Source organism: Stegostoma tigrinum, chromosome 5, assembly GCF_030684315.1.
Source record: "Stegostoma tigrinum isolate sSteTig4 chromosome 5, sSteTig4.hap1, whole genome shotgun sequence".
Lineage (NCBI taxonomy): Eukaryota > Metazoa > Chordata > Chondrichthyes > Orectolobiformes > Stegostomatidae > Stegostoma > Stegostoma tigrinum.
Genome location: NC_081358.1, coordinates 98,583,624 through 98,601,762, shown reverse-complemented (window position 1 = coordinate 98,601,762; position 18,139 = coordinate 98,583,624). Strand labels below are relative to the sequence as shown.

The 18,139-nt window shown below is 39.8% G+C and overlaps 1 protein-coding gene across 3 annotated transcripts in view; it reads left to right on the top strand.

The window, feature by feature from the left end:
• Positions 1–684: 684 nt before the first annotated feature.
• The window catches only part of csrnp1b (cysteine-serine-rich nuclear protein 1b), a 29,571-nt gene continuing 12,116 nt past the window's right edge, over positions 685–18,139 (top strand). Inside the window, exons 1-2 of one of the 3 annotated variants that reach the window (XM_048529254.2) lie at positions 685–1,094; positions 16,095–16,357. In XM_048529254.2, the coding sequence (XP_048385211.1) occupies positions 16,120–16,357 (238 nt within the window). In that variant the 5' untranslated portion in view covers positions 685–1,094; positions 16,095–16,119. Of the gene's footprint in view, positions 1,095–7,153; positions 7,246–16,091; positions 16,358–18,139 lie in introns of those variants that run through there. The other 2 variants (XM_048529255.2, XM_048529256.2) reach the window with 2 other exon arrangements.

Below are 18,139 nucleotides of genomic sequence, written 5' to 3'. Positions count from 1 at the left end.
GAAAGCGCAGGAAGATGTTATGTCATATGCTGAATCAGTCCTGTTACTTCAGCAGTTTGTAATCTGACGTCAGAGTTTAAGGCTGTGAAAATGCATCACTTGTAAACACATTGAGGAAATGTGGAAAGAGAAATCTCTTTTCCCCACGTACTATTGATGTCAGAGGAGGCACTGACAAGAGATTTTTTGGGACTCCTGCCAAATTCTGACAAGCTATTGGTTGCATTAGTCTGATAAAGGATGGGGCAAAGAAAGAAAGGCAGGCTGCAGCGATTTCAATCTGACCTTTATTGCCAACAGTCTGTTTTCATAATGTGTGTGTGTGTGTTGGGGGCGGTGAAGATAAAGAAAGGTTTGCCTTTTGCCTTACAACTTTAAAGAAATAATAGCAGATTTGATTTTACAATTCATTCTTACGTTAACAATTCGGTCTGTGGTTTAGCTAAAAAAAAATTCATTGTGCTGGTTGCATAGTAGTAAATGCAACATTAATTACTTGGGTAGACAGAAAGAGAGAGAGAGAGAGAAAAGAGGTTTTACTGGGAACAGGAAGCAGTGGGCTGGAGTTTGTCAGAGCGTGCGTCAGCTTCGCAACAAGCGCTTTTTTTTCCGCTGGGTGGCGAGAGAAAGGAGAGCGAGTCCCGGCGCGGTGGGGGCTGAGTCACTTCACTGGGAGCCAGTCAGTGACGTAGCTCAAGCTGCCCCTCCAGTCCACTCGGAGCCACCGGAGCAGTAGCAGCTCCGTGCCGCCTGCTCCCTTGTCACTCGCTCCTCAGCAGCGGCAGCAACTCCGCCGCCGCCGCCACTACTAAACCAGCCACTACGACCACCCCCCGCTCCCACCCCAACCACAACCAGCCGCCGCTTCTCAACACCTCCAGTGTCTCCCCTAGTCGGGAATCCTACACCAACTCCCCACACAGCTCACTCACCCCTCTAGTTACCCTCATCTGCCCAACATGGGAATATAACGATCGGCTTTTAATTTATTTTTTTAAAAAAGAGGAATTTCGTCTCAATTTTTTTTCCCTCTAGTCCCTGCCCGCAATTCTCCTAAAAATTAATGATCATCAAACCCTGAGAATTCTCAAGAGGTAAGTTTTCTTTTCTCTCTCTCCTTATGTTATAAGATTTCACAGAATTTCTGGTATGCAATTTGCCTGGCGGAGTTAGATAGTGTACTTGCATGGTATGTATTATAGCGCTACTTGTCAGATAGGGTGTTACAGTGTTGCTTCAATGTGAAGTAGCTGTGTAATGAATGTATATTTATATCTTTTAAATGCCTATTTATCTATATAAAATATATATTTATTTGTGTCTAGTTAAGGCTGAATGTAATTTTGTTCTTGTTCCAAAAAGTGCTTATTCAGTAGGTTCAGACTGTTCCTGCGAGTTGCTAGACAGAAAAAATGTTGCCGTAGCAACCTGGAGTACTAGGATGTCTGAGTTTATGCTCAGTTGAAGTACTGCAGAGTGTAGCAGAATCAAATGTACATATGTATACCCGCACTCACTATGAGCAGATTTTAGTTTTCCTTTTTTTATGGGAAAAATTTTGCCACTTTAACTTTGTGTCTAATGTGGTATACATTTTCATTTTAAAATTTATGCCTCTTAAACACATAAACACAAAATGATACAGCAAGTTAAAATTATGAAGGAACAAACTGAAAGAAGGGTTAGATCATGCTATCAATATTGATGGAAACATTGTAAATCTCAGGAATTTGTGTTCTTGTAAATTCAGATATGCCATAATAAGCTGCCTTGTGTCTTTTAGGATAATTTTCAGCAAATAGTGGTGATCTTCTTCTGTTTTTCAATATACTGTGATCATTTTTAAGTAATATCTTCACAGACATGTTTCTGATTGTATAAGTTTTGTTTTATCTGCCTGTGTAATGCAGAGGTATTTGAAAGGTTGACTTCAAAGGGGGTTAATTAAGCTGCCTCAGTCAACAGTGATGAGAGATAATGATCAGTCTTGAAGAGGCTAAGTTCCATGCTGTGTCTGCTCTTATAACTGAATCAGTTCCACTGTGCAAATTAACAAATCACTGTGAATTTTTTTCTCTTGTGTTCTATGTAGCAGGTTGGCTGTCTGTGCCTTCCCTCAGGAATGCTGCGCACATTTTTAAAATTTGTTTTTTTCTTCCTCACCTCTCTAATCCACATTCTTCTCCCATTCTCACTAAATTCCAAAAGGCTGAGGGGCATTTATGTGCACACAACTTTCAGCAAAAAAATAGTTTCAACAGCTTGTTTTTAAAATGTGGAATTGCATAAAAATAAACACGTTAACAGCATTTTGCTTTTCTGATGAGGCGAAGAATATTCAGACATCAAATTAGAAAACAAGAGAAATGAGGATGAGCAGAGGGTTGGTTGAAGAAGTGGTTTTTGAGGATGATTGGCAAAAGGTTTTAGGAGGTGAATTCCAGAAAATGGAGTAAGTTTTCATAGTCTGTGTTATTGACAGGGGAGATAGAGTTAAACACACAGTTGACTAGAATGGAACCAACGGAGAGTGAGAACTGAATATGGCCTAATCAGTGACTTTCTTTAAAACAGAAAAGTTTGACAATATAAGCTGCTGCTGATCCTTTCATTGTGAAATAACGTCAAAGTCTTAAATGTGCAAAGAGCTTTGCCCATAAGTCAGTAAGCCTTTGACTTGATAAATTGACATTGCTGAAAGTTCATGTTTCTTGTGGTTTGAGATTCCGGGAAATAAAAATTTAAAGGCTGCCAAGAATTTCAGTTCTCCAGAATCTTCTTTCTGGGCATCTCTTTATGTCAGAATAAATATTTTAGCTGAGTTTGGACACACAAATGTTTTTCTGCCACACTCAGCCTTGCAATCAATGGAAGATGTTTTCCTTGGTTTTTTTTGTTTTACAAGTGTCACCTGTACATCTAAAGACCTGTTGAAGACCAAGTAGAGATACCCCATGACAACCGTTTTGAAGCCCATAAAAAAATTAGAACTGGAATTATGTTACAATTTTCATCCCATTATTACCCACTTACAATACTCCCCCATTAATTGCTTCTGCCTCTTCCCCTTCCTTTTAAGACCTTCAATAAAATTAATCTTTTTGTGTAAACTTCTGATCATCAATCCTAATAATCTCCTCCTTTGCGACATCTTTTCTGTTTCTTATGCACCCAGTGCTTTTCTCATTTTCAAGTTACTGAAGCTTTTATCCTTTTTTCTGTTATGCCATGCCAGTGGCATCTCACCAGTGTGAGAGATTGACTTCAGAACTTATGACTTCAGATGCAGCCTTTCTAAATATAGCAAAATAAGTGAGCTGGGAAAGTATTTGCCTTTAAATTTAGGGCAGTGGGCAGCTCAGTATAGTTTGTAAGATGTGTTTGTGGCACCTTGTGAGGAACAGCTGTAACTACAGTTTGGCCTGACTAAATAATTAATCAGCAGTAGAGCATGATAGTTATTAATCCCAGGAGGACCATTCAATCTGTTTCAGTAGAAACACTGTGCATTCTTTAAACACCTTCCAACCCATGTTCTGTTCTTATTTTCATACAGCCCCTTCCCACTTCTTGAATTCCCCCTCCCGAGTTCTTTCCATTTGGTTTTTTTTGTTGCAAATTGCTTTTTTTTATTCTAAATTGGGCATTTTTTTCCTCCCGTTTGGTGCACACAGCTGGAGGGAGGATGTTAGAAAGGAACTGAAGTCTCGTGCTGGTTGGTTCAGAGCCAGCTGACTTAACAAGAGTCATTTTGTTGTGCAGTAGAAATGAAAATGTGCAGTTCTTTTGGCAGAGATGGAGGGGAAGAAATTGCTGACCGTAACAATAGGAGGTGCAACATAAAGTTTCCTTTAATTGGCTTTCACATTCTCTTCTGTTGCTAAGTGTGTCACTTTTCTGAAAGGAACGTTGCCCTGCAAGATGAGCCATTGGCTATTTACTGTAAGATCTTCTCACATTTTCAGAATGTTGTTGTAGGACATTGTGGCTTAACAATATACAGTTTGTTTCCATTTTATATACTATATATTTTTGAATAATGGTCCCTCGTGTAAAAGTTAATCCATGACTTTTAGCCAAAATGGTTAAATTCTTTATACTTAATACCTGCTTGCCACTGAAGCCTGGCTGTTTCTGGTACAGACCTCCTTGATAGGATCACCGTCCAAGGCTATGCATCTACTTTTAGTTCCTTTGGTGCTACCTTTGAGGCAGGATTTGGTAGGAACAGCCTCCGTCCTGACAATTCTGATGGCGAAGGGATAAGAGAAGGTGGATTTCAAAAACAGAAATTGCTGGGAAGGCTCAGCAGGTCTGGCAGCATCTGTAGAGAGAAATCAGAGTTAACATTTGGGGTGCAGTAACCCCAAACTGGAAATGTTTTCTCTCCGCAGATGCTGTCAGACCTACTGAGCCTTACCAGCAAGTTCTGACTTTTTTTTGTTTCTGATTTCCACCATTCGTAGTCCTTTTCAGTTTTTAAGGTGGATTTCAAAATCTTCAAAATTGTAATCATGCAAAATTTTATTCCACTCCCACTCACCCCCCCCTCCCTCATCCCAGCTGTTGCTTTTTGGTTGACAAATTAGTCTTCTAATCACGTAAAACATGAGTTTCTATTTAGTGTTCACTAGTTATTAATGATTTGTTACAGTGGCAAAATAGGAATACTATATATATAAATGGTCTTGTGGTGCAGTGGCTACCTCTCGGCTACTAATTCAGTGATTTGAAATCCCATAAGTCAATATTATTTTTAAAAATCAAGAATCAATAAAAGCCTCAAACTCAACTATTTTTGCTAATATTAATTTGGGAAAAGGAGCCTGGAGGCCTTGCCTGACCATATGATTCCCATCCCATACTAATGTGGCCGATTCAGCTGATCGGGATGAGCAGCAAATGACAGCCTTACCCACAAAGCCAACATTCTGATAGCCAGAGACTATTTCCCAGGGCAGAAATGGCTAGCACGAGGGGTCATAGTTTTAAGCTGGTTGGTGGAAAGTATCGAGGGGATGTCAGAGGCAGGTTCTTTACGCAGAGAGTTGTGAGAGCATGGAATGCGTTGCCAGCAGCAGTTGTGGAAGCAAGGTCATTGGGGTCATTTAAGAGACTGCTGGACATGTATATGGTCACAGAAATTTGAGGGTGCATACATGAGGATCAATGGTCGGCACAACATTGTGGGCTGAAGGGCCTGTTCTGTGCTGTACTGTTCTATGTTCTATGTTCTAAGTAAGGATAGTTTGCCAGTGGAAATGGCTCAGTGTGTGAGAGTTGCAACAATAGTGTTCCAATGCCCAAATAAAACAGTGTAAAGCAAGTATACCTGGCCATGAGAGTGCTTCCTATTCACCAAGTGGACTGCAACACTCTAAGTTGTATTGGGTGACACTTCTGACACCTGACATTCCAAGACTTAGCTAAGGAACTTCATTAAGATTAGAGAAAGTCAGAAATGTGAATCTAAAATGAAAACATGATTTTCCGTAATCAGTTGCTTTGCTACATTTTCACATTTGATGTCAATTCCAATTGACCCAATTCCACCTTAAATTCTATCTTCAACCCCCTTTGCCCCGGTCATGTTAGCTCAAAGTCAAAGAGACTAGTGTGGTACAGGACAGCAATGGGTTGCTCTCTTAGTAGGCTTACTCTGGCTTATGATTTTGCAACTCAATGGAAAATGTCTAAAGTCCGTAAGACGGTGGAATCATTGCCTCAAGCCTTCCCAGACATGCTCCTGAATGGCAACAGGAACAAGACCCCTGACTTTGTACCTCCTGTCGCAAATACAGATGTGTTAAGCAATGGCCTATTTTACTTCACCTTTTCCATTCCATTGTTGACCCGATTAGAGACAGACTCAATGCAGACCGCCAATTTGAATTTCAACTCTTTTCTGCTTTGTATCACTCAGCAATATGTAGAGCCATTCAGAGAATTTTGATATTTTTTTAATTGAGCTGAGGCACTTGTATTGTGCATCATTTGCAGTTTTATTAAAGCCACAGTAAATTTCCCAACCACTTCAGGTTTATGGTTCTGTAAATGGGTTTACTGTATTAGAACGTATTGCCCTTGGCATACTGTGTTTGCAGGCTGCTATGCTTTTTCCATTGTTGTTTTAATGAAAAATGCATGGTAGGTGGTTTAAAGGCAGGTGATTTATGAAGCTATTTGAAGGTAGTAAACTATTAAATTAATCATTGGACATATAGGCTTATTTCATCTCGAGCTTCTTGGTCCCTTTTTTTTGTTAAAGCAAGACTGGCATTTGTTTTTAAATGTTTTAATGCAGGTGCATGGTGTATAAGCTAGCTTTTCTTTGCCTGGAGAATTTCCATTTGGAGAACCTGGCTGGGAATGAACTTCACTGTGCAAATAGAAACCGGTTTATCTACTTGTGCAGCCACACCTCCGCAAAGCGTTTTTACCTTTGTTGCTGACAGAAATTTTGGACAAGCAAAGTTATAGGGGAGCAGGATGCCCAGAACTCCCTATCTCTGTTTTTCACTCCCAGCACTGATTGTCAAAATGTCATTTGCAAAAACTATAATTGGCTTTCTGTGCAGTTCTTCAATTTATCCAACTGTGTTGCTTGTAGCCCTCCCTGTTGCATGAACCTAACTTTGCATGATTAGTAGACCATGAGGAGCTCCAGTGTAGATGTCAGCTTCAATTTTGCCATGATAGCAAGAGCCATGCATGTTTGACTAAGGAGCACACTTGTGATTATAAAGAAGTTTCTGTCACTTGCATACACATGATTGTTATGAAATAAGGGCTGTCCTGGATATTTTTTTAAACACTGCTTTGATATAGCAAAAGATCAGTTATACGTCCTGTTATCCCCTCCTTTGGCTTGTCACCTTTTGTTGGCTAGCGATGTATGCTCTTGTGAATTCACTCTGGGCTTTTTCTTAATGACATTAAAGGCATGTGTTAATTCAAATTGCTTATCATGCTACTCCCTGTTCCTTCCTCCACCACCATCAGCTGGCTCTCCCTCCCTGCCTGGGAAATGTGCAAAGAGGCAGAACCCAGAATTACAGTCTGCTGAGGATGCTTCCACCCAGCAACATGCTTGAAATGTGGATTAAAAGGAAAAGAGGGAAAAAATGTTGATTTGTGGATGCTGATATCAGTACCATGATTCCATAAGCCTTTCCATCTGCAGGAGGGAAGAATCAGCAAATCTAGAGGTGGAAAAGAAAGTGAGAAGGAAAGATTGATGTGAAAGTAAGTCAGAGGGCTTTACTTAGTACTTTGCTATTTCTTCCGAGTGGAGGTATGGAGGAATGTACCTTTTTACAATAGCCCAGAGCCTGATTTAACATAAAAAAATATAAGCTCCCAGTTTTTACTCTGGGGCTCATTTTAAATACTATGCTGAAACAGAAGGAATTTTATTAAAGACATTCCTCTGACTACAAGTCAGGAAATTAATGCAAATCAATGTCAAGGCTAAGCAGGAGGAAGCTCCCTGGAGGGAATAAGTGCCTCCTAATTCAATGGAAGTACAATGTTTCACCTAAGAAATAGTGAGGAAATGCACTGTGACAATAATGAAAGATGGATTTCTACTTTCTTAGCTTTTATTTGTGTTTTTTTTGGATGGTGCAGGACTGATGGCAGAGAGATATTTTAAACCAGAGCTGTATTTAAAGTGCATTGATGACCGTCATTAGCTCAGTTGACTGCACAGCTGGTTTATGATGCAGAGTGATACTAACAACACAGGTTCAATTCCCACATCAGCCGAGATTACCATGAACTTCCCACCTTCTCAACCTTGTCCCTCACCTGAGGCACGATGACTGTCTGGTTAAACTCAGTGGTTGTGTGTGTGTGTGTGTGTCTCCCACGTGAGAGACCAGTCCGCTGTGACTTTACATACCTTTTCCTCATACTTAACATGACTTATACAACTAAGGCAGTTTCTTTATTCCCAAAAGTGGAATCCAAGTCTTGTTGAATTTCACTGCTAGCTATGTTGGAGAATAGAGATCTCAACACAGATTAGGGACTTTTTTGGTCTGTGTGGCTCCTTTAATTACTAGAGGTGGTGAAGCTCAAAGCCAGTTTGACTTCTGACTAAAAAGTGGACTTAGAATCTCATTGCTGAGTCAGTACAGTCTTCTCATCTTGCTAAGTTGACTGTTAGTTTGGCTCACAAGCAAAAAGAGAAATTGCTGGAAGAACTCAGCAGGACTGGCAGCATCTGTGGAGAGAAATCAAGAGTTCATGTTTTGGGGTGAGTGACCCTTAAAAATGCTAACTCTGAGGAGTGGTCACTGGACTCAATGTTCAATCTGACTTTTTTTTCCACAGATGCTGTCAGTCCTACTGAATTTTTCCAGTAATTTCTGTTTTTATTTCTGATTTTAGTTCAGTCGGTTTTCATTGGTTTGGCTCAGAAAGAATTAATCTAGACTGAAGCTTCAGTGCAGGCGTGAGGGGGCAGAGGTGTCATCTTTTGACACAAACTTTTTAGCCAGAGGTTCTATCAGCCAGTTCCTGATGAGGGGGTTTTTACCGGAATTCCACCCTCAACCACTATCCAGTATGACACTTTAGCTGGCTTTTCATTACATTTGTTGTATTTGGGATCTGTCTGTGCACAGTGTTATCACCATGTTTGTTTACATAAGTGGCTGTGCTTCGGAAAGTTAATTGGCTGTGAAGCGCTGTGGGATGTCTTGAGGTTGTGATGTGGTTCTATACACTTTCTTTGTTAAAACGATTAAGAAATTGATCCCAGCTGACCATGCTGCACTGCCTTCACTCTTTCAACTCTCCTTGCATGCTCCTACCCCTTTCTTATAAAGGAACTATCAAACACATCTGGGTGAAATACTTGTAACGCACTGTTCCAGCTTGAGTGGGAGTCAGAGAGCCAGCAGAAAATTCCTGTGGGTTCTATCTGTTCCACTGTTTATTTTTACTAAAACAGACAGTTTAAATGGAATGAATGAGGGAGAGCTGGAGCCAAGGAACAGAATGTTCTTTGGCAGGGGAGACAGGGTACAAAGCTATTTTTTTCATCCTGTGTGAATGTGAAAACTGGGTTGCAAATGTTGTAATTTCTCTTACTGTGCCACTAGAGGGCAGTGTCAATGGACTATTTATTCTGCCCTTGTAATGACAGGTCTGCAGAACCTGAGCTGAATGGATTTTCGAAACTGGAAACGCTTTAGTTGCAGAAAAAAAATTTTTTATCTGCTATGAGTGCCTATGTAAGTTGTTTTTTTTTCACACGACAAGCAGTAAGTTACCTTTTTTCAACAGTGAGTTACCTATTTTCCACAAACTATAAGGTCAGAACCAAGAGGCTCCCATCTGTTTTGGATTAAAGCCAGGAAGGAAAGAACTGACTGCCAACATTACCACAGGGAATTGCCCTGTCCCAGCTGTAACTTGGTGTCAGATAAAACACAAGTTGTTAGCATTTCTTCTGCAGGGAAGAGTGATGCTTTGGAAGGATTTCTGTTGGTAGTTCAATATAGATTTTCTTTTTGGGTACTGTCCTATCCCCTTGCTGTTGGTATAAAGCTGTTTGTGAAAGGAAAGAAATGGTCTGAAGTACTTCGTGATAACAGGGATGCTGATCTGTAAAATGATGGCACGCTGTGAGCCCACAGCAAAATACCTACAAGTGCAATTGAAAAAGCACAGAAAATTCCCTGTAAAGCATGTTGGGGCATTCCAAGACTATGAATGTTTCCATCAAAATGCTAGCTTTTGTTTGTTTGTACTCCATATAAACCCAGTTCACCTAATCTGTTTCCTGATACTTCTGCGTTTATGTTAATACGAACTATTAGTTAAAGTCAGCTCAATGTCTTACCACCTATCACTTCTTGACCTGTTTTTAACAAAAATAGATCAGTAGTGTTGGCTTGATGCAGATTGTTACTGGATGGCTTTAATCTTTTGAGGTTCACTATTTAAATCCAAATGTTTTTGCATTGGTGTAAGAAATTAACATGCTCCTAATATACAGCTAAAACTGTAAATACCTGAAATAATTATAAAGAAATGAATCTTGGCCATCCATAAATATCTCCTTTATTTTAATAAAGTTTGTTTCTATGCCTTTTTTCTTTCACGTTTGTATATGATCAAGGGTTTTTGATCCGGACACTGTGCAACTGAACAATATAACGATGCAAGTGAATGCAGAGCAGATTTAATAGATGTTTACTGATTTGGTTTGTAAACTGATTCTTTTTGACTTGCTATCTATTAAGTTTACTGAACCTTAAACTTTACCAGTTAATGCCATCTCTGCTATTCCTCAGAGCCTTTTTTTAGTCTTCTCTTAGACAGTGGATGTGGGTGAAGTTGGCGGGCAAATCATCCTTCAGTAACTAAAGGCTGAGCTATGTCTGTCGACTTGAGTTTATTTTGAGCTCTATAATAAATTGTGTGTCACTTGTGGCTGTTGAAAGCGATATGAGAATAATTAAAAGAACTGCAAGAAGCAAGCCTGGTCAAAGACTTGTGTTTGTGGTCTGTTTAGCACCTGAAGATTGATTTTGGTTGTTTTGGATGGGAAAGACAGTGCGGTAAAATCGAAACATTCGAAAGTCTAGTGTCTCTCATATTTGTTTAGTAACCATTGGATACTGGGGCAGGGGGGAAGAAAATAAAATTTACAGTACTCTGATCTTTGAACTGGGAGAAGATGCTAATCTCTTACAGCATCAATCCTTCAAGAGTTTCTTTTAAAATTGTGATTGGCCTATCAGGTACGAAAGGATTCATTCATTTAGTCCAATCTTTGCTTTGGATAGTGATGTTAAGGTTGCACTGAGGCATTTACATTGTGGAAGATCTCACTGTTCACTCAAGTCCCAGCTTTACCATTCTGGAATCTGGCCAATTGTTTGAGTAAAGTTAAATCCAAAGCACTATGGAAAAACACCAAAGTTGCCCTGTTTGGAGAATTCTAATCATACGCTCAAATCTGTGATGACAGGCTGGTGACGATGTTGTATTTTCTCTGTTGTGCAAGCCGTTGTGTTGCCAGGCAACAGTAATGTCTGTGCTGTTGGTAGGCTGCAACATAGCACTTACTGGAACTCTCCAAGATATTGGTCTAGAATTGGTCAGCAGGAAATCCGTAAATGCCAAGAACGATGACATCAAATTGTGTTCAATCATTCTAGCCACTAAAGACAAATAAGAAATAAACAGTCATTTACATAGTGCCTTGCACAGCTTTAGGACATCCATAGCTCTTTACAGTCAGTGAGGTAGTTTTGAAGCATAGCTACAATGGTTATTTAGATTAGTATATGCACAGCAACATTCCACAAACAGCAACGTAATAATGGACTGGAATTATATAGTGATGTTGGTTAAGAATAGATTCTGCCCAGCACTTTTGCTCTTCTTGGAATTGTGCTGTGGGAGCTTTCATTGTCTGAGTGGGCAGCTGAAGGGCCACTGTTTTAATGTTTTGTCTCAAGGGCTCAGTGCAGCAGACCCTCAGAAGTGTTTTTCCTGGATTCTGATCAAGTCTCTGGAGTGGAACTTTAACCTACAACTGTCTTGCTCCAAGATAGTGTAATCACTAATCCAAGGCTAGTCCTCTACTGTATTCGAGTAGTTTCAATGATGGAGAAGTAATACTTCACATGTCCATTTCGACTTTGTAGAACAGGTCTTGCCCTTCCCAGCATTGGAGTGAAAACTTGAATAGTTCTGTCTGGGATAAATGATCAATAATTGCTGATCTGTCATTGATTGTAAGGTTCTAAGGTAATGAGTGTTAAAGCACAATATAATAGGATAACCAGTTAGCCTTTGTGCAGTCTTATTTTGCACTGGTGTATTAAAAATGCCATGTGACAATTCCAGTCTCCAAAGTAAGTTGCACACTCTGAAGTAGAACAACACTGAAGCAACAGCTGTGGAAGTGTTCCTGTTTACCCATTGTAACTCCTGAGCAGTATTCCACGAGGATTTATTACTCCTTGATTTTTACCTGGGATAACCTAAGGATGCATAAACCACTAGGGTTTAATACAGCCCTAAGAAATCTCCTTAAAAGTTTGAATTGCTGATTGCCCTGAAAACAGGGGTAAATTCATTTATCTGAGGTCCATCTATACTGTTTTGGTGAGGGAGGTACGTATTTTGTTATTCACTGGTAGAGACTAATTTGAGCTTAGTGTGTGCAATCCATATGATACAAATGTGTGTCATTGTCTCTTGATATTATCACTCAATGAACCATTTTACACAGTCCGTTTAAAAATCCAAGATTGGTTTTCAAAGGAATATCATGTGTTTCTTGCTAAATGTCACAACTTTTTATCATATTCCTCTCTAAACACCCCCACAGCCCTTACCTTTGTCTTTCTCTCCCTTTTTTCTCTATTATCACACAGCAGGTTTATGTACAATTTTATTTCAGGAAAGGTTTGCTCACATACACATGGCATGAATCATTGTGAAATCTTGGAAGCAATAGATCAGATGAGTCTTCCATGGAGAGTCATGTCCACCCACATGCAAGCTTCAAAGGTTGCAGAATCATTCAAGTAAAGGAGTGTGCAAGTCATGCTGGTTACATTATTGAGAGCGTACTGTGTTGAGTCATGTGTGGGAAGTTTTTGGGTCTCCACTGACACCAGTGAGTAAGCTGTGTTTACGAGTATTTGTTGTGTTGTCTCAGATTACTCAGTGCATATCCAGAGTCCGGCAAAGCCCATAGTTTATTCCTGTGATAAAAATCTCTGCACTTTTAAACCTTCATCACTAAACAGTCAAACATTGGAACTCCCTGACTTACAGCTCTGCTGCTACTACCAGCAGCTCAAAAAGGAGCTCAACACCACTTTGTCGAGCAGTTAGAGATGGTTGATAAATGTAGTCTTGATAAGTTGATAAATGTCTCAAGAACAAATAGTTTAAAGGTTTTGCAGCCATACATGACACAGGTGCTGACTAAGGGATAAATGTTGGCCGTAAAACCCATACACATCTTTTTTAAAACTGTTGAAGCCTTGGGGTATTTCATGTCCCCTTTAGAGGACAGACATTTCATCCAAAACTAAAATCATCTTGAACAATGAAGCATCCCCCTTATTGCATCACTGAAATTTTGACCTACATTATTTGTACAATTCCCCAGAGTGAGACTTGAACTCATAACCACCTGGTTCAAAAACATACCGTTTGCATAGAAGATTTTGAGGAATTTATTTAGATCCCAGCATTTCTGCTTTCTTGCTGATTGGAACGGAATTCGATTAATTCATTCACTTACCGGTTTCTGTAGGAAGCAAAATGACCAAAATCCTTGTAATCAAACAGGTTGACAAGTATCTCTTTAGGAGATAACAACAATGTCAGTACTGTACCCAGTCAGGCCTACCTGTTATGCTAATCGGTGTCACATGATTAGCTGCAAAAACTGTTGTGGTATCTGGTGATGGAACTTAAATGCAGTCTTGCTCAATTATCTTTAATTCCCCGGTCAAATAATAATTAAAAAAAGGTTCAGATCGACTTTCCGTAATTCTGAAACAGCAAGTGAAATATCTGAACCTTATTTTATCTAAAGTCCTCAATACATCAGGGTCACTAATCCTTTCGGTACATAATGCTTCCTTCACAGTTCTAGTTTCCCTTTATAATGTACTGACTGTTCCCCCAACAGCATTCACTATTTATAAATCTACACAGTTTGACTGTTAGCTGTTCAGATGCAGCGTGCAGAGACACCATGTACTGATCTCTCAGAGCACCTAAGTTGATTTTTCTCTACACCCCAGTCTAGAAATGATGAGACCAATTGTTCCATCAACTAGTTGCTGCTACTTTTCCCCACAGTGGGATTACATGACTCAACGCAAACAGCATTTTATCCTGGAATTTTCAGATCTAATTGAATTAGTCCTACATTGGGTCAGTCTTTACCCCACCAGGCAGATAGCAGGGAAATATTAATTGTGATACAGTCGGGTGACCACTTTGTTTCAATTCCCTAACCATCAGCTGGTTGGATTTTGTTTTAATTGGCTGATTTGCTTTCCCAGTCATTAAAGACCCAGGATTGTAACAAATGTACACCCTGACAAAGTATGAAATGGAATTTCAGTTGGGCTGAGGGATGTGAGTTAAGATTTGGTTTTTAGTGACATATCTGATTTGTTAGGTGTTAGCAGCTGTTCAGTGTTGAAATGCTTACTTCTGCTCAGAACATAGAAACTAGACCGATGTTCTTTACTGCAATACTAAGGGAGTTTGCCACCTCTAGATATGATGTCTTTGGATGCTGTTAAATTAAGGCTCGATCTGCGACATGGATAGACACAAAATATCAATGCAATATTTAGGGGATTGCCTTGCCCAATTTATCCTTCAAATAAAATCACAAACTACCAGATTATCTGTATTAATCCCATTGCTCTTTGTTAGTCCCTATGTTTCCAAATTGGTCGTTGCATTCCCCTGATTTAGAACAATGATATAAATTCAAAAGTCCTTTCTTTACTTTAAAGCAATTTGGGATGTCCTGGGGTCATGAAAGACAGTGTGAAAATGCAAACATGTTTGTTCTTTTATCCATCAATTAACTCCCCGATGACAGAAGTGAAAATTACAGTTCTAATCCATTAGTTGATAATGGCTGTTTTTTTTTATTTTTTGACAGTGGAGCAGCTAAATCCAATCTTCTCACTAAACGAAAACCATGCACTATTTGTGCTTCACTGTTGCGCTACACTGAACTGAGGTCAGCTGCTGGGCCCCTGTGTAGTGCAATACCTATGTATCTCCCAAATGCTACATTTTCACACTGATCCCTAGGGAAACATCAGCGGATTTTTATAAAAGATGATCGCTTTTTGTTCCATTTGAGATTGGGGAATGTTTGATTAAATTCGCCACTGACCAGAAAATTTTAATTGGGAATTTTCCTTCGTGAAAATGAATCCAGGTTCTTGGCAGAAAAAATGGAATTCAAAAATGTTATGACCTGGATCTTGAACCCATTTAACCTTCAAGTCAAATTCACAGGCTGCGAAACTTGCAGCTTTCAATTCACATAGGACCAACTGTATCTTTGATTACTCCACTTGCCTTGTGTTCTTTTCCAACTTGAGATATGAGTAATATAGGTTGTGGTAAATATTTGTAGTGATGTGATATAATATAAATACATGGCTAATTAAGATGGTTAAGATAGTCACCTGTATAAGTATAGCTTTTCATATCCAGCTATGTTATAAAATTGAAGTTCTCAAACTGCTATGTTGAATCTGAGCTGATTATTCTTCAGGTTAGTTCAAACCATTGAATTTTAATCCAGTAATGTACCATTATGCTATCATTCCCACTATTTAAGAAACTCACTGAACAGAAAGCACATACTGAGGTTTTGTCTCTGGTGCTTAGTTTTAATTTCATCTTCTCTCGCTCTTTTCTTTCGATTTTTTTTTACCAATATCAATGTGGTTTTAACTGATCATTTTATGCCATTGTTTTTAAGTCTCTGCAAGCAAGTTTTTGTATAAAAAGGCATTTGCCAAAGATCTGCTCTTCAAGATACAACTAATTTGCTTATTTATTTTTCTCAAAGGGGCAGCACAATGGCTCAGTGGTTAGCACTGCAGCCTCACAGTGCCAGGGACCCGGATTCAATTCCCGCCTCGGGCGACTGTCTGTGTGGAGTTTGCACATTCTCCCCGTGTCTGTGTGGGTTTCCTCCGGGAGCTCTGGTTTCCTCCCACAGTCCAAAGATGTGCAGGTTAGGTGGATTGGCCATGCTAAATTGCCCGTAGTGTTCAGGGGTGTGTGGGCTATAGGGGGGATGGGTCTGGGTGGGATGCTTCAAGGGGCGGTGTGGACTTATTGGGCTGAAGGGCCTGTTTCCACACTGTAGGGAACCTAATCTAATTAAAAATTTATTTCTGAACATGTCATCATTGAAAGACTTCAGTGACTGTAATAATTCTAGCTTGGTGAGGGTCATTCTCAAATCTAAGTGTGGCTGAATCATTCAAAATGGAGAGCTGTAATTATGCAAAATGTGTTAGAAACACTTCTTTTTCTTTGTGCTTTTTTAAAAGCAGACCTGTGACCAAACTACGTTTTGCCATGAGTGGAATTCTGAAAAGGAAGTTTGAAGAAGTGGAGGATGATCCCTGTTACTCCTCACCTTCGCCATCATCCTCCTCCTCCTCCTCCTCCTCCTCTTCCTCCTCCTCTTCATCGTCCTCCCCCTCTACTTCATCTTGCTCATTATCCTCCAGCTGGGACACGGATGATGACAGCTCCTGTGATGAAACATGGCCGACCAAAAATAAAACAGCTTTCCCCTCAACACCGTTCACCCGTAAGTAACTAACGTTGTTCACCTTTTTTACAGTTGGGAGCTGGATTTTGATGGCAAGGTATTGGTGTCTGTATGACCTCAGGGTAACATTTTTGGGCAGAATTTGATGACTTCCCCCAGGAGTATTCTGGAGGTGCTTAGCCATATGAGAAGTCAGATTTGGAAGACCTGGATCCCCCTCTCACTGGATTCCTGGGAGTGGCCATAGTGCAGTTGCTGGTAGTCCCTACCACGGCTACCTTTAAAACTGCTAAAATTCACTTCCTCACTAATAATTTTCCTCCTTCAGTTGAGCTGGGAATAAACAATTGTTGCTTGTTATTGTTGTTCAATTTTTCTCCTATCCCTATTGGCATTGATACATGTAGCATTATGGATTAAAAATGAAAGCATGGAAGCAGACCACTTGCCTTGTCATAAATTGCTGAATGTAAATAGTAAAAATCACAATCTGGACATTCATTCCAAAAGTTTCCTGCTCGTTTTATGTTTTTCATAAAAGTGTCCTCCCCACTTTCTTCTAACTGTATTAACATACCCTTATTTTCCTTACTCTCTCATGTTTATTTAGCATTTTCTTTAATGAATTTGAGATTCGCCTCAGAGTCAACCAGCAAATACAGTTTTGTTATTGATTCTCAATTATACGATACTTTGAGGGGAAAGAGCACAGACTCAATATGCAGGCATGGAATCTTCAAAGAAATAAGAAACTGAGACAACATCTTGGAATTTTCTCAATAACTCTATCCTCTCCTTCCCAACACTTCCTTTCGAAGACCCTATTGAAAGCTCTCTCTTCATCCAAACCTTTACCATATTTGGCTTGGATTACACTTGAGTAGTTCCTTTGGGTGTCAGCAGAGCTGTTGCCTGGCTTCTGTAAGAAGGGGGTTAATGTTAAGGTTGCAAGAATGAGCATATTCTAAAGCCTAGGTACTAGAAAGACAAGAACACTTTCCAAAGTACGGGTAGTTCTGCTATAACGTGCATTTCATTAACGCAAATTGGTTGTAATGCAATTGATAAATAATGAATGCTCTTGACAACGTGAGTTTTGTGCTGTATGGGTGCAGCGATTTCCCTATAACACTATCTTGTATAGCGCTATTTTCTATAGCATGAGGCCACCCAAGAACGCAACTATTGTGTTACAGGTGAACTATCTGTGTCAGGTACCGTGATGTGCTGGTCTCTGAGGGTGATGTATAAAGCATTTGCTTATTGCAAGTCTGAAATTCTGCTCATATAATCTGTTAAATTGGCACCTGTTCTGTGAATTGGGCAGACTACTACCACACAGGGAGACCTACCAACCCAATAAGGTCAAAAATCACACTATGCCAGGTTATATAGTCCATTAGGTTTATTTGAAGACACAAGCTCTGAGTCCTGCTCCTCCTCCAGGCATGTCGTGTGACTTTTGACCCAGCCCAACACTGGCACCTCCACATCATTGCAACTGAAGGGTCTAGGCCCGAAACGTCAGCTTTTGTGCTCCTGAGATGCTGCTTGGCCTGCTGTGTTCATCCAGCTTCACATTTTATTATCGTGAAAAACTGACTAGTGTCTTGCAAGTGGGTAGGGACAACACACAGTTTGATAATGGGTTAACAGAGACCAGGAGAATTTGCACCCAATTAGCAAATCGGGGATTAAGAGTGACAATGCTGAACCATGTCTAGTTTAGAGTAGAATTGTTCTTTGCTTTTAAGATTTGAAGTATTTAGACCTGCATGTAGTAGAAAAACACTTAGTGAAGAGACAGTTGTAGTGCATGTG